At 51.7% G+C, this 21,276-nt stretch overlaps 1 protein-coding gene across 1 annotated transcript; it reads left to right on the top strand.

Annotated features, from left to right (window-relative positions):
- Positions 1 to 2,663: 2,663 nt before the first annotated feature.
- Positions 2,664 to 21,226, top strand: nrps1 (uncharacterized protein; the record flags this gene model as incomplete). The annotated part of the gene is made up of 9 exons (XM_057221063.1): positions 2,664 to 3,152; positions 3,225 to 3,641; positions 3,710 to 4,012; positions 4,076 to 11,971; positions 12,084 to 15,684; positions 15,740 to 16,119; positions 16,171 to 16,831; positions 16,880 to 18,495; positions 18,545 to 21,226. 9 exons carry the CDS (start codon positions 2,664 to 2,666, stop codon positions 21,224 to 21,226), a joined length of 18,045 nt encoding a protein of 6,014 aa, XP_057071335.1.
- Positions 21,227 to 21,276: the final 50 nt, after the last annotated feature.

Below are 21,276 nucleotides of genomic sequence, written 5' to 3'. Positions count from 1 at the left end.
ATACAGGCCGCCAATCTAGAAATTCTGGATATTCCAAGACGTGGCGTTGTTCGCGTGGCGGTCGCTGGCCCAATGTGCATGAGTCGGGATGTGTACTCCGTACCTACAGCTATAGTGCCTGACGAAGAACCGCCCCGATGGAGCCGAACTGACTGGGGTAAGCCGGTTTCTTCTCTTTTCTTTTTTTTCCCCTTGTCTTAGAATTCGAAGCGTGGTTAATGTGTGGCAAATCCCGTGCATAATGATCTCCACCGATGTACATTTGTGCTCACATGCGCAGTTGATTCCAAATTCTCCTGCGTAGAGACATTTCGGTATTTCGTATGTTGTGTATATTTTGTGCTCCCGTATCTCTATATGTTTGTAGATACTTGGAAAATGGTGATGTATTTTACTCTAATATTTTTTACTATATTACTGTGCCGAAATTTATAAAAATGATCTATCCGGCGATCGACAAGATCGACCTGTCAAGTTTCTCCATTGTTGCTAGTTGATAATCGTCCCCGAACTGCGGGCGCTAGTTTAGCCCGTCAGGTTAGCCCGTCATAAGTATCAACTACCTTGTCTACCTCTAGGGATGCCGAAGCCCAGTAAATGTCGGTTCTTCTTGTGTGGATCTCTAGAAACTCGCACTTCCCTATACTAGTTACATCGTACATGCACTTACTTAACTTAACATCACCTCTTGGCTAGTGGGTATAGTGGACATTTACAAACGTACGTTGCCGAGTCGTGATTATACGAAAACGATAAATTCAGAAAAAAAAGAAAAAAGGCAAAAAAAAAAACGAAAAAAGAAAAGAAATCGTGAAAAACAAAAAGCAACGCACATAAGAAAAAAAAAGCAATGCACATACTGTACAACATCAACCCATGTTTCTGATTCGACTGGATATAATCTTAGGAACTGTAACATACAACATACTATAGTCCCACTTTTTAGTTGAATTTATAAAATCCAAATATCTTTGCTATTGTATCAAGCTAGTTATTGAAGGTGTGAATGTGACTAATATATAAATAAACAAGTGGAGAGGTCGTTGGGTTCGATTTCGGCCGTAGCCCTTGGCCCTTGCAGAGCGATCATTAGCGTACTGTGTGTCTTACCTATTAGATTACATCGTACTTCGTACTCCGTAACTCCGTACTTTGTGAATATTTCTACAAACTAGTTCAAGTTTCATTTCTGAGATAAAATGCCTTGGATTTAATAGTATTTTATTTTTAACCGAACATTCCTCCGATCCTACTCATATATACCCCTGTAATGTTCGGATTTATGGACCGGGAGATCCGAAGTATGAAAGGGCGTGATAACATCAGCTCGGGGAGTGGCCCCCCACAACCTGCCTGTCTTTTGAGTTTTCGCTTGACTCCTGAATAACATCCTATACCTCAGAAAGACAACCTAAGACATGATCGTGTCAGATCCTACCAATTTAACTTTTCTCATCGCGATCACCAGACGGGATCACCACCTCCACTACATACTCGCTGCAGTAGTGCCTGAAATGCGCGGTAAATCCTCATTCGACCCGTCTTAGCTCGCCACACCTTACTGATGCAGACCCCAGGTGTCGGATCTCCATGCCATGCGGCCCCCCATTACTAGAGCTCCCAGAGTAGAGGTGAGCTGGGAGCAAGTAGAGTCCGGGGCCAGTGCCATGTGTGCATCAGTCGGTGTACACCGTAAACTATGACAGCCTCACGAGGCTCGTATACCTGTGGCCATGCCTGATGCACCGGAGAGGCAAAACCCTATATCTGCGGTATGAAGTGAGGGTATGGTGTATTATCCTTTCTGGGCATGTACCTGTTCGCGAGCTTGCACTAAGCGTACTCGACACGCCCAGCAGAGCCAGAAACGTCAGCTTTGAAACTTCGTAAGCTTGAGGGGGGGGAAGGACATCGTATAAACGATAACGCCATTCAATCTAAACGTGATTCGGGGCTGAAAAGCCTCACGCCCTGACGGGATGCTCTGGACCGCTACGCCCACGTTCCAGGCTGCAAGGGTTCCTGAACGGGGGAATTGCATCTCGCTTGGAAGAGTAGTACTCCGGAGAACATTCGGGAGTACACACAGAGAGAGAGTATGGGCCATTCCCCTGCATGATGACCTTTTAGCACTAGGTCGAGTAAGCTAGTCCATTTCCAAGGGTTGGTCTAAAATAGAAAACATGAAATTTGATGTAGCAATTGTACCGGAAATAAAAAACAGAAAAAAGAAATAAAAAGAAAAACGGAAAAACCAGAAAAAGTGTCTGAGCTGGTTCCACAGGGGGAGCCAAGTACACCTGATCCACGTATGGTTTCTCTCTCTCCCTCTCCCTTCCATCTGGACCCCATGCAAGGAATATAGCGCCTATTACTGGATTTTGGCGAGGTGTGGCCATGCAGTCTCCGGCCGGACGTAGCTATTTCGAGGTGTTTAGCAAATAATACTTTTTTAAGGGAAAAAAATAAAAATTACCTGCACTTAGTTTGTTTAAAATAAGACGAGACCGTCCAAGTTCGCGAGAGCTCTTGAACGTCGAATTTATACTGTCGTCCATTCTCTACACCTCAGGCTCATACATACATACCCCCATCGACCGGAAAAAAAAAAAACAAGACGAAACACAGAAGACTAGCCTGGTAATATCCAGCCATCAGACGTCATGGCTCAATCTACCAAGTGCTATCTTCCCCGGTTCGCTTCCACGATTGACGGGCCTAAACGCCCAGTGTCGATGAAGACGAGACCAACGGCTGCTCAACATGCGCAGTTACTAACCGCATGGAACGAAGGCCGTCTGGACCCAGTGCTTGGAGCCACTTGGGCTCTCTTGTTGCATTACTATATGCGTTCCGAAGATATTTGCTTCGGTTACCAACATCTCGAGGGCGACTCGCGCTCTCCCAAATCATCTGTACAGCGTTCTACCGGCGTCAACGTTTCGACGATCCGTATATCCATCAATGACAACGACTCTCTCACAGCAATTGTAGATAAGGTACGCGCAAACAGTGCGAATCGCCAGCTCGATGGAAGCTCGGAGGAGGCTTCCGAGGGATATCTCCCTTTCAACACCATCTTCATGCTGCGCTCATATGACCCGCCCGCTTCTCCTTCAAAACCTATTTTGGCCACAGCTCTTCCAGACCAGGTTAGTCCAATTTGTCACGAATGGGATATGGGAGTTCTCTAGAGAAGAATCGAGTTGGCTAACCATCCACAGTGCCAGGTCCGCCTTCATGTCAAGGTGCTGCGTGGAGACATCAGCATCTTCCTCGAATGGCGCAAGGGTGACATGTCTGGTGAACAGATGAAGAGTCTCGCAAGCATTTTCGAGCAGTTGCTTGCCAAAGTTCTTTCTGCTGAGAACACCGCTATTAGCCAGCTTAATTTGTTCTCAGAGAATGACTGGCAACGCATCCGCAAGTGGAACTCCACCACTCCACAACTCCACGATCGATGCATTCACGAAGCCATCCACGATCAGATGTTGAGTGGGCCCGATCGTGAGGCTGTGTGTGCGTGGGATGGAAGTTTGACGTTCTCCGAACTGGATCACCAAGCGTCGAAGCTTGCATGCTATCTTCGTATGCAGGGAGTTGGACCGGAAGTCCGCGTGGCTTTGTGTTTCGATAAATCGGTAAGTGGTATACTGTTTCATGAATTAATTCCAATATTCCATTTAAGTTGTTTATACTGATTTCACAGAAATGGAACATTGTCGCAATGCTTGGCGTTATGAAAGCCGGGGGAGCCTTCGTCCCATTGGACCCGACTCATCCAACTTCCCGACTGCAATCTCTCATCCAATCGGTTCAGGCACCCGTTGTGTTGTGCTCTCAGCATCTGGCTGATAAATTCCGACCGATCGTGAACACTTTAATACCTCTATGTGCTGATACTCTAGATCCTCTGTCTGACCCCGCCGACAATGTCAATCTTGCGTCCGGTGTCACCAGTCAAAATGCCGCTTATGTTCTGTTTACCTCTGGATCAACAGGAGAACCCAAGGTCAGTCTTTTATTAATATTAATATTTTTAATGTTGTTACAATAGCTGACTCATGTTTTGCAGGGAACCCTCTTGGAGCACCGCGCGTTCCTGTCTGGGGCAATTGTGCATGGACCCGGTTTGCGGATTTATCGCGAGTCGCGATGCCTTCAATTCGCCGCGCACACCTTCGATGCCAGTTTGGCAGAGTCCTTGACGCCGCTTATTCATGGTGCCTGTGTATGTATTCCGAGCGAGGAAGCTCGACTCAACGATATTGTGACTACGATCAACGAGATGCGAGTCACCCAAGCCTGCTTCACCCCATCATTCATCGGCTTTATTGAAATCGAGAGTGTTCCAGGACTGAAGAGTTTAGTTCTGGCCGGGGAGGCAATGTCGCAGTCACAGCTGACTACTTGGTCCAAAATCAAATTGGTCAATGGTTATGGACCTACCGAGGCCAGCGTGGCATCCGTGCTGAATTCCAATGTTACATCTGACACCGATTGTAAAGATATCGGCCTGCCTATTGGTGTGAGAACTTGGCTTGTGAACCCTGATAACCACGATGAACTGGTGCCCGTGGGCTGCCCTGGAGAACTACTTTTGGAAGGCCCACCCCTGGCCCGGTGCTACGTGAATAATCCACAAAAGACAAACGAATCGTTCATCTACGACCCTGCTTGGACTAAATTGGACACTGAAAGTGGCTCTAACCGTAGATTCTACAAGACAGGTGATCTGGTGAGGTACAACTCCGACTCAGGTGCCTTGAATTACATTGGTCGCAAGGATACGCAGGTCAAGGTCCACGGACAACGAATCGAGCTCGGCGAAATTGAGAATCAGCTCAGCAAGGATTTGAACGTCACTCATTGCTCCGTCTTCTTCCCCAAGACTGGGTTTTCTAAGGGACGCCTCGTGGCAGTTGTCTCTTCCACTGGCTTGCTTGCAGAACAGTCCGATTCAGACCTGGAGCCTCTACGACTCGTCTCCACCTCGAAAAAGGCCGAGCTTGTCCCAGGAATCCGAGAGCGACTATCGGCTCGTCTCCCCACTTATATGGTCCCTGCGGTTTGGTTGTGTGTTGAAGCTCTGCCACTTCTGCCATCAGGGAAACTAGACCGCAAGGGTATTTCCACTTGGGTCGCAGGTATGGAGAACGACCCAGATCTTCAGAACAATGGCTCCGTTGCAACCGTCGGCGCAGAGGCCTCCCAGCCCGCCAACGACAGAGAGGAAGCTTTGGCAGCTGTATATAGCCGTGTCCTCAACATTCCCCAGAACCAGCTGGATTTGAACGCGGGCTTCCTCGCCCTCGGTGGTGATTCGATCGCAGCTATGACATGTATCGGTCTTTGCAAGAAGCGTGGGTTTTCCCTCTCTGTACAGGAGCTGCTGCGCAGCAAATCAATTCGCGACCTCGCAACTCGCGCAAAGACAATCGATCACCTTACGACTTATGAAGAAGCTGTTGATGAACCATTTAGCTTGTCACCCATCCAGACCCTCCACTTTGGTGTACGTAAAGAGGGCCAAGGTCACTTCAATCAAGGAATCCTCACTCGTTTGAACAAACCTGTCGACGAGCCAACCCTCCGCAAGGCCGTGGAAACTTTGATATCCCGCCACTCTATGCTCCGCGCACGATTCACGGACACAGGGTTCGCGACCGCATCTAGTCAACATATCACTCGGGATATCAAGGGATCTTACAGGTGGCGGATGCACACCCTTGGCAGCATGGACGAGGTCAAGATCCATGTCGCAGACAGCCAATCTTCTATCAACTGCTTCTCTGGGCCCTTGCTAGCAGTCGATTACTTCTTGGTGAAGGGTCAGCCTAATGTCCTGTCCATGACAGCTCACCACTTGGTTGTTGACATCGTGTCGTGGAGAATCATTCTGGAAGATTTAGAAGACATCATCTTAAACCCCGAGAAGACAGGAACCAGCGACGCCTCCTTGCCTTTCCAGACCTGGTGCCGCCTGCAGAATGAGCACTGTAATACACTTCGGGCCGAGGATAAAGTCGCAACTGAGGCTCTGGCAATACCCGACTTTGCTTACTGGGGGCTTAAGGACACTCAAACCACGTATGGCGATGTGGATTGTGCCTCGTTTGAGATCGACCACGCCCACACCAATGCTATTCTTCTCGAATGTCATGAAGCCCTTGGCACGGAGCCAATTGACCTCTTCCTCGCAGCAATGCTCCACTCATTTGGCCGCGCCTTCCCCGATCGTTCTCTTCCAACGATTTACAATGAAGGTCACGGACGAGAAGTCTGGGACCCATCTATTGATATCTCGCACACCGTTGGCTGGTTCACCATTCTGCACCCAATCTTCTTGTCCGCATACAAGTCAGATAACCCCATTGATACCCTCATCCAGGTGAAGGATCTTCGTCGCCGTGTTTCAGACAATGGTCGCGCCGATTTCACCGGCCGGGTTCTGCCAGCCCAGGGCAACCAACAATCCGAGCACCCACACCCCTTCGAGATGTCGTTCAACTACGTCGGTCAACATCGCGATTTGCAGAGGAAGGATGGTGTCTTCCAGCTTGTTGATCAGATGGCTGGCGAAGCTGGCCAAGGAGGCGGCGCCGCTGACTTTGGAACCGATACTCCGCGCTTTGGTTTGTTCGAGATCTCTGCGATGGTCGTTGCTGGAAAGGTTCGATTCAACTTCTCCTTCAATAAGTTCATGGAGCACCAGAATCGTATCCACAGATGGGTTTCCGAATGCAGAGAGCTGCTTGTAACTCTTGCTGAGCAGCTTCCTACCCTCGGCCCGCGTTTGACTCTCAGCTCATTCCCCATGCTTTCGTTAACCTACCCTACCTTGGAGAAGTTGCTCAACGAGAAGTTGCCCGCTATTGGTATTGACTCGCCAGACCTTGTTGAGGATATTTACCCTTGCTCTCGCATGCAGCAGGGTATCCTCCTTGGTCGCAAGCGTGATAGCTCGTACTACGCTGTCCATGACACTTTTGAGATTAAGGCCACTGGATCTAGCCCCCCGAATCTCGATCGCCTGGTAAATGCTTGGCAAAAGGTTGTCTCTCATCATGCGATGTTCCGCACCATCTTCGTTGAGAACCTCACCCCTCGAGACCCCTTTTGCCAGGTCGTGCTGAAGAGCTATGATGCTACTCCAGTCTTCTTGCAGTCTTCAGGAGAAAGGGATGTGCTTGCCACCTTTGACAAGGAAGACCCCAAGGATTACAGCGAGTCCACACCAGCGTATCGCTTCACCATTTGCCACACACCCAGTGGCAGACTGTTTTCGCGCATTGAGATGAGTCATGCTGCGATGGACGGTAACTCTATCTCAATCATCCTCCGTGACTTGCAGCTCGCATACGCTGGCAGACTCGAGGAAGGCCCTCAGCCTCTGTTCAAGGATTATATGCAATATCTCCAAGATGCGCCAAAGGAAGCCAGCATCAACTACTGGCGCTCGTACTTGGATCAAGCCAAGCCGTGCCACTTCCCTGCCCTCACTGACGGCCAACAGTCGGCCAAGGCACTTCGCTCCGTTCCGGTCAACTTTGGAGCGCTCAATGAACTGCAGACTGTTTGCGAGAAGCGCGGAATTACTCTTGCGAATGTTTTCAATGCCGCTTGGGGCCTGACTCTTCGCGCCTTCTGTGGATCTGACGATGTCTCCTTCAGTTACATGGCCTCTCTGCGTGATGTGTCTGCTGAGGGCGTCCAGTGGGTCATTGGACCGGTTATCAACCTTCTAGTCTGCCGTATGAAGGTTGCCGATGACGCAAAGCTCAGTGATGTGCTGCATCAAATCCAGAATGACTACGTGGAGAGCCTTGCATACCGCCACACTTCGCTGATTGACATTCAGCATGCCTTGAAGCTGTCAGACACCAATTTGTTCAATTCCGGTGTCTCCTATCGCAGACTGCCTAGTTCTAAGGATGCTGTCAGCAGTGACATCGAGTGTGTTGAGGTTGGTTCAATCCACGATCCCGCTGAGTTCCCGGTTTTCATCAACATCGAAGCAATGGATACAACCGCTCGCATTGACCTCAACTACTGGACTACCAACCTTTCTGATTCACAGGCTGCAAACGTGGCCAATACATATCTTCGTTGCCTCGAGAACATTGTTTCGAACGTTGATGGCGTAATCCGCCAGCTAGACAACTTGAGCGACGAAAACCGAACACAGATCATGGCGTGGAACAGCAAGACGCCCAAACCCTTTGAGAAGTGCGCTCATCATGTTGTCCAAGATATGGCTAAGAAGCGCCCTGATGCGTTGGCCGTCACAGCTTGGGATGGGAACTTGACTTACTCGAAGTTGGATCAATTCTCCTCTCGATTGGCAAGCTACCTTGTCACCTTCGGTGTCGGTCCTGGAACCCTGGTCCCCGTCTGCTTCGAAAAGTCCGTGTGGAACATCGTCTCCACCTTGGCAATTATGAAAGCCGGTGGTGGCTGTATTCCAGTTGACACACCCGAGAGCCTCGCTCTTGTTGAGAAGTGGATTGTTGACAACGCCGTGCAAGTCGCTCTGGCTGCCCCAGAAAAGGCTCAGGTCCTCGAGGATGCCGTGCCGTACGTCATCCCTGTAAGCGAGTCTCTTCTTGAGTACCTCGCCGACGAGGTTCTTAACCCCATGGCACAGCCATCCGACATCGCGTATGTTGCTATGACTGCGGGAACCTCAGGCCCGGCTAAGAGTGTCGTCCTTGACCACTCAACTGTCATGACTCGCGCCGAGGCATTCGCTACAACGATGGCAATTGCCGATGTCTCCAGGACCCTGCAGTTTGCAACTCACACATCCGATGCATTTATCGTGGAGGCATTTGCTACCTTCATGTGGGGTGGTTGCATTTGCATTCCGGCTGATATCGACCCCGGCAACTTGGCTGTCTCCATCAATGCATTCCATGTTAATGTTGCTAGCATAACCCCGACCGCCGCAAGCTTCTTCTCTCCCAAGGATGTCCCAGGACTGCGATCGATTGCCTTGGGCGGCGAAGTTGTTTCTCAGAGCGTCCTCGACCACTGGCAGACGGACGATCTCCAACTGCAGGTTTTGTATGGAACATGTGAGAGCTCGGCTGCATCGTTCCACGTGTTCTGCTCCCAGGATGAAAACGAGGCTGCCCTTGTTGGAAAGAGCACTTCTTGTGTCTCGTGGGTTGTTGACCCCTCCAACCATGATTGTCTTGTTCCGATCGGCAGTGTTGGAGAACTGGTGCTCGAAGGGCCTGTTCTTGCCCGCGGCTACCTTGACGAACAGTCCGTTGACAGCGAAGACTTCTTCCACAATGCTTCTTGGCTTTCTGGGCAACGAGACGGGGCTAAGCACCGCCTTTTCAAGACTGGAGACCTTGTTCGGTACAAATCCGATGGCTCTCTCGTTTTTGTCGGTCGCAAGCACGATAAGAAGGAATCTGCCCTGGCTAGTGAGCTTATTCAGACTCAGGCGCGCATCGATTCCTTCCTGGACAACAAGAGGAAGTGCGTTGTGGAGAGTATCCAGCTGCTACCCGCCAATGTGAAGACCAATGCTCTGGTTGCTTTCGTGGTTTCTTCAGACACCAACCCGGTCACTTCTGGAGATCGCGTTCTCCAGTCCGCCACTCTTCCTTTGAAAGAAGTTGTTTCTAGCCTGCACGCCAATCTGAGTACCAGTCTTCCTGGTAGCAAGGTTCCGAGTTTCTACATCCCCATTTCTTCGCTCCCGTTGACCCTATGTGGAAAGCTAAACCGCCAGGCCCTCAAAACCGAAACACAAGCGCTTTCAAGCAGTGCTATCGAGGCTTTCGAGATCAAGCGTTGGAACGGATCTAAGGTCAGGAACCGCGTTTCTCGGCATGCCAGTCTCTCTGAAGCCAATGTGGCTTTCTGGAAGGAGTACCTCGCCGATGTTGAGCCCTGTATTTTCCCGGCACTCTCTCATGGGGCAAGCGACAACAACCGCTCCACCCGCACCCTCAACAAGCAGACCGCCAACATCCACGCCTTCAGCAGATTGTCTGGCCTCCCCGTGGAAACTCTCTTCCAGTTTGCCTGGGCTGTTGTCCTCCGGTGGTACACGGGCTCAGACGATGTGTGTTTTGGGTATTCTACCTCAGCCTCGGAGACGAAATTGGAGGCTGAAGGCGTTGCCACCTGCCGATTCCTCGTTCAGAACGAGCATAAGCTGCAAGAGACTCTCGAAAAAGCAAAGAAGGACTCCGAGAACAGCGCATTGAACGCCGCTGCTTTGGACATTATTAAACACCAGCTTGGACTCGATGATACAATGCTTTTCAACACCTCGCTGATGTATCGCATGGCTGCCAATCTCCCCAAAGGCACCACGCGTGAACCAAGCAGCTCAACTGCTTACAAGATCTTGGTTGAAGCTGAGGTCTCGCATTCACACGCCCAGGTCCACTTCAACTACTCCACACAAACCCTTTCCTCCTTCCAGATCAATCATGTCATGGATATGTTTGACCAAGTTTTGGATGATCTGATTGCCCACAACCTCCGTCACCGTACTATCGGGGACCTCAATGTATTCCCCGAGCGCTCAGTTCGCCAAATCCGCGATTGGAATGCGGCCTCCCCTCCTAGAGTAGAAAAGTGCGCCGACGAGCTCATTCAACAGCAGGCTCTGCTGCACCCACGCGCAGAAGCCGTCTGCTCCTGGGACAAGAATTTCACCTACGGGCAGCTTGAGATTGTTTCCAGTCGGTTGGCTCGCCATCTGTCCAGTCTTGCAATCAAGCCTGAGGCCTTCGTCGTGCTGTGCTTCGAGAAGTCAGCCTGGGCTGTCGTTGCTCAGCTGGCTGTTCTCAAGGCCGGTGGAGCTTTCGTCTCGATTGACCCCTCTCACCCCGAATCTCGATTGAAGATGCTCATTGATGAAATTGGTGCTAACCTTGTCTTGTGCTCCTCTTCACTCCACAGCAAAGTTTCGAAGCTCTGCGCGAAATCGTTCCCTGTCTGCCAGACTTCAATCTCCCAACTCTCTGACTCGCCCTTGGCGTTACCCGGAGTGCGTCCTACCCCGGACAATGCTGCATATGCTATCTTTACCTCTGGTACTACCGGAAAGCCGAAAGCAACTGTTGTCGAGCATACTGCCCTTAGCACTACCGCGATCGCCATGATCGATTCCCTCCGCATGAACTCCACAACCCGTGCTCTGCAATTTTCTAACTACACCTTCGATGTGAGCATCATGGAGATCATGATGATCCTTATGACTGGTGGGTGTGTCTGTATCCCTAGCGAGGAGGAACGTATGAACAACCTGGGTGGCGCCATTCGCCGCATGGAAGCCACCTACATCTCGGCACCTCCTGCGATTGTCAACACCCTAGAGCCGAAGACCGTTCCCACTCTCAAGGTTATTATCACAGGAGGCGAGAAGATGCCGGCCAACCACATTGACCGCTGGGCAGACCGGTGCGTCATCAATGCCTATGGCCCCTCGGAGGCCACTGTCATCGCTACAGTTGGTGTAAAGGTTGATTGGGATGGCAACCGTGTCAATGATGATCCCACATCCATCGGAACATCTTCAAACTGCAGAGTTTGGATTGTAGATCCGAGTGATTCCAACCGCCTTCTGCCCGTTGGCGCAGTGGGCGAACTGATTATTGAAGGAAGTAACGTCGCGCGCGGATACCTTGCCAACGAGGAAAAGACCAAGGCCTCTTTCTTTGAGAACCCTACTTGGAACCGTCATGCTGGCTTGCAGGGCGTGTTCAAGCGAAACGATCGTATGTACCGCACTGGTGATCTGGTTCGCTATAACAGCGACGGTAGTCTGGCCTTCATCGCCCGCAAAGACACTCAGATCAAGTTCAACGGCCAGCGAATTGAACTTGAGGAAATTGAACAACAGTGTCTGCGCTGCCTACCCCCAGACTCTCAGGTCGCTGTTGATGTTGTTGTCCCGGAGGAACGGACCATTGCCAAGGGCCTCGCCGCATTCTTCACCGTCCATGACCCGGATTCCAACGGGGGGAGCAGCGATCAATTCGCCCCCCACCATTCCTGGGGCCGATGCCCTTCTACTGCCCATCTCCTTGTCTAACATGGATGCTATTCAGAAGTTGAAGGGTTCTCTGCCCGACCTTCTTCCTCAGAGCATGATGCCCCGACTATTCTTCCCTATCCGCAACTTGCCCTTCACTTCCTCCGGAAAGATCGACCGCCGAAGACTGCGGGCCATGGTACAGTCCTTGTCCAAGGAGACTCTCAAGTCTTACATCACTTTTAACACCTCCGACAAAAAGGGGGCTTCCCTCGCCACCGGCTTAGAGACTCAGCTCGTGGCCCTCGTGGAACGGACACTCGAGCTTGAAGCTGGCTCTGTGACCGCCGATGACAGCTTCTTTGGTCTGGGTGGTGATTCCTTGTCCGCCATGAATCTTGTCGGCGCTGCTCAAGCAGAGGGTATCGAACTTACCGTATCGAGCATCTTCAACTCCCCAATCTTGATTGACATGGCCAAGAGTTGCGTCGTGTCTGATGCAGCTTCTGGGGTTAAGAAAGAAAACATCAAGCCCTTCTCTCTGCTGCCCTCTGGGGTTTCCCTCGAAAACGTGATGGACGAAGTCACCGACAACTGCGAAGTATCCGAGGACCTTGTCAGCGATATCTACCCCTGCAGTGCTGTGCAGGAGGGTCTTCTGACGCTCTCCATTAAACACAATGGTGCTTATGTTGCTCAGCCCTCCTTCCGCCTTGCTGCTGGCATAGATGTCAGTAAATTCAAAGAGGCTTGGCAACAAACCGTGGCGGACTTGGAAATCCTTCGCACTCGCATTGTCCACACCGAGGCTATGAATTTTGCTCAAGTTGTCCTGAAGGATGGTCCCATCGCATGGGTCGAGGCAGAGTCGTTCGATGCCTTGCCTTACGACTTCCTTCACCTCCCAAAGCAAAATGGAGCACCTCTCACTGGGTATGCTATGGTGCAGCCGCGTGGCTCCTCTGATAGCTATTTCGTGTGGTCCGTTCATCACGCTCTTTATGATGGCTGGAGTATTCCTTTGGTGTTCCGCAAGGTCGAAGAGAACTACTTTGCCTCGCAGACAAAGCGTGCTGGCACGCCTTACAGTCTGTTCATCGACTACTTAGTCAAGAAGGATATGCAGGAGTCTGACGCTTTCTGGAAGTCTTATTTGACCGACCTGTCCAGCACTCCCTTCCCTGAGAACAAGAATGCGGTCCCTGATGCTATGCGTGCTGGCAACACGCAGCACCACACCATGAAGGTTTCTCGCTCCAGCAACAGCGTCGACTTTACGATCCCTGTCCTCATGCGCGCTGCATGGGCAATCGTCATTGCGACGCACACCGCATCTGGTGATGTATGCTTTGGCGAGACTTTGTCGGGCAGAAACATCGATCTTCCCGGTGTTGCAGATATTGCTGGCCCTGTTTTGACCACCGTCCCCACCCGTGTCCAGGTTGACAACGCCGCGCCGACCATGGAGTATTTGCAGAAGATTCACCAGTCTACCACGGAGATGATCCCACACTTGCACTGTGGTCTTCAACGTATCCGGCAGCTGAACAAGGATACTGCGACAGGTTGCGACTTCAAGAACCTGCTCGTGATCCAGCCAGGCGATGGTGAGCTTGACAACAAGATCTGGATCGATGAGAAACGTGAAACAAGCGAAGACTTTTTCACCCACCCTCTTGTCGTCGAATGTGGTGTCACCAAGACGAGCATCTCATTCACTGTGCACCACGATGAACTTGTCATCAACGGATGGCAGACTAAGCGGATCACTGAACAATTTGCCCATGTTCTGCAGCAACTGATCGCCCTGCCCAAGAACAGCACGAGCAAGCTCGGAGACCTGGAGGTGATTAGCCCTGAAGATAAAGCTGAAATCGGTACATGGAACGAACGCATTCCGCTCACTGTGGAACGGACTGTGCAAGACTTCATTCGTGAGAAGGCCGACGAGACTCCAAATGCCCAGGCTGTTTGTGCCTGGGATGGCGACCTCACCTACAGAGAATTCTGGGATCTCGCCTCTGGCTTCGCCAACTACCTGGTCTCTCGCGGAGTTGGACCAGAGGTCTTCGTTCCAGTCTGTTTAGACAAGTCGGCTTGGGCAATGGTCACCCTCATCAGTGTTCTCATCGCTGGCGGCGGGTATGTGCCTTTGGATCCCTCCCACCCTACCTCGCGACACGAGGAAATTCTCGCCGATGTCGGTGCCAATATGATATTATGCACCCCCAACTACACAAGTCGTTACAGCCGAGTTGTGAAGACTGTTGTCCCAATCAGCAAAGAGACAATCAAGGCCTATGGAGCTCTCAAATCATCTGGCCGTCGCCACACTCAAGTCAAGCCCTCCAATATGGCTTACGCATTGTTCACCTCTGGCAGCACCGGTCGAGCCAAGGGAATTATTGTCGAGCACCGCAATGTGGTCAGCAGTATCATGGCATTCGCGCCATGGGTTCGCATGGATGAGACCTCGAGAGTGTTCCAATTCGCCTCCCTCACTTTCGATGCTGCTGTTATGGAGACGCTTGCAATTCTCATGGTCGGAGGTACCATCTGTGTTCCCAGCGAAGACGACCGTCTGAATGATGTTGCCGGCGCAATCCGTCGACTCAATGTCACTTGGACTTTCCTCACCCCTTCAATTGCCAGCATCATCGAGCCATCCGCGGTGCCTTGCTTGAAGCACCTCGTTTGTGGTGGTGAGAAGATGTCCAATGAAGTTATCACCAAGTGGGCCAATTCTGTCCACCTCATGAACGGGTACGGGCCGACAGAGACTTGTGTCTTCGCTGTGGTCGATAATGCTGTCGCCTCCAATCGTGATCCCGGCCGTATCGGTTACGGTATTCCCAGCACTCTCACCTGGATTGTTGACCCCGACAACCACGATCGGCTGACCCCACTGGGTGCCGTCGGTGAGCTTGCACTCGAAGGTGCTCCTTTGGCCAGGGAGTACCTCAAAAACCCCGAGAAAAACGCAGAAGCATTCACCACGGACCCTGCCTGGATCAAGGACTTCACCCCCGCGGTCCCTGGTCCCCGCCGAATCTACAAGACTGGCGATCTCTGCTACTACAACCCTGATGGTTCTGTTCAGTACATCAGCCGGAAGGATCATCAGGTCAAATTGCATGGCCAGCGGATGGAGCTTGGTGAGATCGAGCACCGCCTTTCTGAGGATATTCTTACCCGGCACGCGGTCGTAGTGCTCCCCAAGAATGGCCCACTTAAGCAGCGCCTCGTCACTGTCATGTCTCTGAACAGTGTTGCAGCTGACACCAAGCTGATTTCTGACAAGCCCTGCGAGCTTGTGGATGAGGATGAACTCGAGCGTCATGCTTATAACGAGCTCGTCGACGTGCAGAAGAATCTTGAGAACCAGCTGCCCATTTACATGGTCCCGCAGACTTGGGCTCTTATCAAGAAGCTCCCTATGCTCGTTTCTGGAAAGCTTGATCGGAAGAAGATCACTTCTTGGGTTGAGGATATTGATGATGTGTCCTATGACCGTATCATGGCGGATTACGATCGCATCAAGCGTGGCAAGACGGAAGAGAAGCCTCAAGAAAAACAAGAGAAGAATGGATCGCTCGACATCGTCCGCGATATCTTTGCGCAGGTGTTGAATGTCTCCCTGCAAAAGGTCAATGTCGACCGCTCTTTCGTCAGCTTGGGTAAGTACCAATTTAATGATCTCGAACTAGCGACCCTACTAACTGATTCTCACAGGTGGCGACAGCATTACTGGGATGGCTGTCATTTCTCGCGCTCGTAAACAGGGACTGGTTCTGACACTGCACGACATCCTTCAGAGCAGATCAGTGAAGGAACTTGCGCAAACCGCCAGTGCCAAGGCACCTGTCGCTAGACGTGAAGAGAAGTCTGGCGAAGGCTTTGCGCTTTCGCCTGTCCAGAGACTCTACTTCCAGAGCTCGGACTATTTCAAGGGCGCTGCTCGGTTCAACCAGAGCATCACTGTTCGAGTCGCTCGTCGTTGTGAGGGCGAGGTCATCAAGCGCGCTCTCAAGGCTGTTATTAGCCAGCATGCGATGTTCCGCGCACGCTTCAGCAAATCTAATGACGGCGCCTGGCAACAGAAAACCGCAGGGGTAAGCTCACCGAAAAACCTTCTTCAAACATGTTCTAACTCATCCTCACAGGAGGTCGATGGATCTTTCCGATTCCGCGTTCACTCTGTGGGCGACACTCGAGCGATGGTTCCGAAGATTGCTGACAGTCAAACTTGCCTGGATCCTCTCAATGGACCTATCCTAGCAGCCGATCTGTTTAACCTTCGCACCGGCGGTCAGGTCTTATTCCTCGTCGCTCATCATCTGTGCATTGACATGGTATCATGGCGCATCGTGCTCCAGGACCTCGAAGAGCTCGTGGTTTCCGGATCTCTTTCACTCGAAAAGGCATTGTCCTTCCAAAGCTGGTGTGCCATGCAGACCGAGAGATCAAAGACGCACGATGCGGCTATTGCCCTGCCCTTCACCCCCGAAAAGCCGAACTTGCTTTACTGGGGCATGCAAGACTCACCAAATGTGTATGGAGATATCAAGATGGAATCCTTCACGTTGAGCGAGGATACTACCCAATTTATCATGGATGACTGCCACACTGTCTTCCGGACTGACACTGTTGACATCCTGCTGTCTGCTATCGTCCATTCCTTCGGTCGGACCTTCACCGATCGCAAGGTGCCGACTATTTACAACGAAGGACACGGCAGAGAACCATGGGAAGCCGATATTGATCTTTCCAGAACAGTTGGCTGGTTTACCACCATGGCACCTTTGCTAGTTGATCCGGAAGCTCGTAAGTTCCCCCTGCCTCTTATTGCCAACAGAAAGCTAACACAAGAAGGTGCCCTAAACGACATTATCAAGCGTGTCAAGGACACTAGACGCAAAATTGTGGATAACGGACGTCCTTACTTCGCCAAAAGCCTGCTTCAGGACCAGGCGGCTGATTTCCCTGTCCCGTTGGAAATCCTCTTCAACTACCTGGGTAAAATGCAGCAGCTTGAGCGAGCCGATTCGCTGTTCCATCACCATGGTAGCGTCTTTGACAGCTCGGACTTTGCTGTCGCAGGTGACATGGGCCCCCAGACAGCTCGTTTCGCCCTCTTCGAAGTATCTGCTATTGTAATCAAAGACCGCCTCAATGTTGCCTTCACCTACAACAGCAAAATGCAGCATGAGGGCTCAATCCGCCGCTGGATTCTCCAGTGCAAGCAGACTCTCGAGAAGGATATCCTCACACTGAAAACGGCTACTCCCGAGCCCACTCTCAGCGACTATCCCCTGCTCCCAATCAACTATCACGGCCTCCAGATTCTCACCGCGAGCACCTTCCGTAAGGCCGGTATTCGGAACAAGGATGACGTCGAGGACATCTACCCCTGCTCTCCCATGCAGGAGGGCCTCTTGCTCAGCCAGCTCCGTGATCCCAATGCCTATATGTTCCATACCGTGTTTGAGATCAAGGATGCCAAATCTGGCAAGGTTAATGCCGAAGGAGTCGCCCGCTCCTGGCAAGCCCTCGTCGACCGTCACCCCGTGCTGCGAACCATTTTCGTCGACAGCAATTACACTGGTGGATCCTTCGATCAACTGGTGCTCAAGAACCTTTCTGACAATATCCTGCGCGTCGAATGTCAAGACTCACAGGTTGAGGAGAAGTTGGCTGCCATCTCTCTTCGTGACAGGAACGCGATGCGCCAATCAAAGCTTTCTCACCAATTAACTGTCTGCAAAACAAATACCGGACGTGTGGTCCTTAAGCTGGAGATTAACCATGCCATTATCGATGGTGGCTCGGTTGATGTACTCCTCCGTGACCTGACTCTCGCCTACGAGCGAAAGCTTACCGAAGGTTCAGGACCTCGCTTCAGCGACTACATCAAGTTTATCAGAACCCAGAGCCAGAGTGACGCTCTCAATCACTGGAAGCAATACCTCGGCGGAGTTCACCCATGCCACCTCGCTCCGTCGGCTGGGTTCGAAGCCAAGAGGGAACTGAAAGGTGTTATGATGAACTTCCAGCGATTCCCTGAGCTGCTTAAGTTCTGCGAGCGCAGCTCTGTGACTCTCGCCAACTTGACCCTGTCCGCCTGGGCCATCGTCCTGCGACAGTTCACAGATTCCGATGACGTTTGTTTCGGATATCTTTCTGCCGGTCGCGATGCCCCTGTCAACGGTATTCAGGACATGGTTGGAATCTTTATTAACATGCTTTGCTGTCGAGTCCAGTTCTCCGATCAGCAGACCTTGGCAGATGTGTCGAATAATGTTCAAGATGCTCATGTGCAATGCATTCCCCACCAAAGCTGCTCTCTAGCCAGTATCCAACACGAGCTTGGCTGGCAAGGACAGTCCCTTTTCAATACTACATTGTCAATCCAGAACCACTCCGTTGCGGGTGGTGCCAAGGACAAGGGATTGTCGTTCGATCTTCAGCACGCCCATGATCCGAGCGAGGTGAGTACTAGCCCTTCCAATGATTTGTACAGATACTAATCAAATTTAGTATGCGGTCACTGTGAATGTTGAGATCGCCCGAGGCCAGGAGGGTATTCTTTTGAGATACTGGAACGATGTTGTGTCTGACGAAGAAGCCCAGGCTCTGGCTGACACCATCGCCAAAGTGTTCACTGGCTTCATAGAAGCCCCGACTGCGACATTGTCGCACTCCAAATTCGCTTCCGAGGCTGAGCCCGAGTCACTGGATTGGGATCGCTCCCAAACCACATTGGCTGACAAGGCAAAGTCTACCGGAGACGCGATTGACAGCAGTTCTATTCAGAAAATTATTGATGATCGTGTTCATGAGATTATTGGTCAGATGTTGAGAGAAGGAAAACTGACGGTGCCTCCCATCCGTACGGAAGGGTTGTCAAACTATGGTTCTCACACTGATACCATACCCGACTCACCGTACCAGTTAGGTATCCAAGGAGCAGATGATTCAGGTGTTTGTTCGGCCACTTCCCGATCCAGTGAGGATGGGATGTCGGCCGATGTGGAAAGGAAATTGTGGAATCTTTGGAGCACAGCGCTTGGTCTCTCACCCAACGTGGTGAGACACCAGGACAGCTTCTTTAAGTTGGGTGGTGACAGTATCACCGCCATGAAGATGGTCAGTGCCGCTCGCGAAGAGGGCCTGGTCCTTACCGTTGCAGATGTCTTCAACAATCCTGTCTTCGAGGACATGCTGACAACAGTACGAGCCGCGAACGTCACTCAGCAGATGCTGAATGCGGATCTAAAATCTGGCGGTCACAGGGAGGTTGATAGTGACTTGCTCAATATTACGCCCACGACATTGGGGCCCAGCCCCTCAACTGAGAGCCTTGAGGTTCTCAGGCCATCGTGCATCGATGACGCCGCAGTACAGAGCGGTATCTGTCCTAAGATTGGTGTCTTCAAGGGTGGTATCGCCGATGTCCTCCCGGTCACAGACTTCCAGGCGATGTCTCTGACGGCAACTCTCTTCAAGTCGCGATGGATGCTTAACTACTTCTACCTTGAAGGCAATGGTCCCTTAGACCTGAGACGCCTTCGTGAGAGTTGCTTGAAGGTGGTCGATGCCTTTGATATTCTACGTACAGTCTTTGTGTGCTTCCATGACCAGTTCTTCCAGGTTGTGCTGCGCAAGATCCGCCCCAGCATCTTTGTTTATGAGACTGACCGCGCTCTTGATGAATTCACCATGACCCTCCAACAGAGAGATCGCGAATATGGGCCACGAGAAGGCGAGCAGTACGTGCAGTTCTACGTTGTCAAGAAGAAGGGCAGCGACCAGCACCGTATCTTGGTCCGTCTTTCTCACACTCAATACGATGGAGTGTGCTTGCCGAAGATCATGGCTGCCATTAAGCACGGATATGAAGGCACCCCGCTGCCCCCGGTTACTCCCTTCGCTGGCTACTTACGACAATTGCCAGGAACAATCACCCCAGACCATTACAGCCACTGGACCGATCTTCTCAAGGGGTCTCGCATGACCCAAGTTGTCCACAGAAAGGGTACCAGCATGTTCCAGAATGTTGGAGCATTCACCGAGATTCACAAGAAGATTGAGATCTCCCCCACTGCCCTTGGCAATGTCACCATCGCAACTGTCATGCAAGCTGCCTGGGCTCTGGCCCTTGCCAAGCTAACCGCTCAGTCCGATGTGGTGTTTGGTCTGACCATCAGCGGTCGCAACGCCACAGTTCCCGGTATTGATAACACAGTTGGCCCATGCGTCAATGTCATTCCGGTGCGCGTGAAGCTGGACGAGAAATGGACCGGTGTCGATCTCTTCCGCTACCTCCAAGATCAGCAGGTCTCCAACATGCCTTTCGAGTCCCTGGGCTTCCGGGAGATCATCAAGCAATGTACCGACTGGCCTGACTGGACCTACTTCACTACCTCAGTCTTCCACCAGAACGTCGACTACGAGGGAACCATGGAGCTTGACACCAACAAATACCGCATGGGTGGTGTTGGCGTCAATGACAACCTAGCCGATCTCACCATGGTCTCCCGTCCCTCAGGTGAACGTGGCCTCGATGTCACCATTGGCTACTCCGAGAAGGGCCCTGTGATGCCATTCTTCGCCTCCAAGGTTCTCGATATGGCCTGTGAAATTGCGCAGTCGCTGGTGGCCAACCCAACAGCGTCCCTGCCTTCGGCGAGCATGCTGCGCTCCCTACCACCCCAGACAATCGACGACGTGCCTCGACCAACAGACGAGCACTTCCTCAGCGCACACCTAAAGTCTCGCTCCATCGCAGAGTTGCTTGTGCATTCAGACATTCTATCTCGCTCGTGGCACCAGGTCCTACCCAGCCGCACCACCACGGCCCCCGTTGAGCCAGAAGCCGACAAGCCCACCCAGCAATCCGCCTTCCAGTTGGACTCCTCCTTCTTCGATCTCGGTGGTGACGTCTTCAATCTGGCCCAGCTCACCTGGCTCCTTGAGCAAGAAGGTCTCAAGGTCCGTCTCGAGGATCTTATTGAACATCCTTCTTTCCTTGGTCAAATGGCCGTGCTGGCTTTGCATAACGCCAAGCATCACGATGACACGCAAACCGACATTCTTGCTACTGGTGCTGGATCGCCTGATCCGGTCGCTCGCATCGAAAAGAAGAAGACATGGTCGAAGGCGGCCATGACCATTGCGCGAAAGTTGACCGGGCGGAGCCCAGTCACCACTCGAGCTTGATATTATGACTATCGAGCTCGAATCCGCCAAGAAAAAAACACAGAAAGCAA

Source organism: Penicillium verrucosum (assembly GCF_028828655.1).
Source record: "Penicillium verrucosum strain IBT 35672 chromosome Unknown utg000003l_segment0_segment0, whole genome shotgun sequence".
Lineage (NCBI taxonomy): Eukaryota > Fungi > Ascomycota > Eurotiomycetes > Eurotiales > Aspergillaceae > Penicillium > Penicillium verrucosum.
This window is presented reverse-complemented; position numbering and strand designations above follow the sequence as displayed.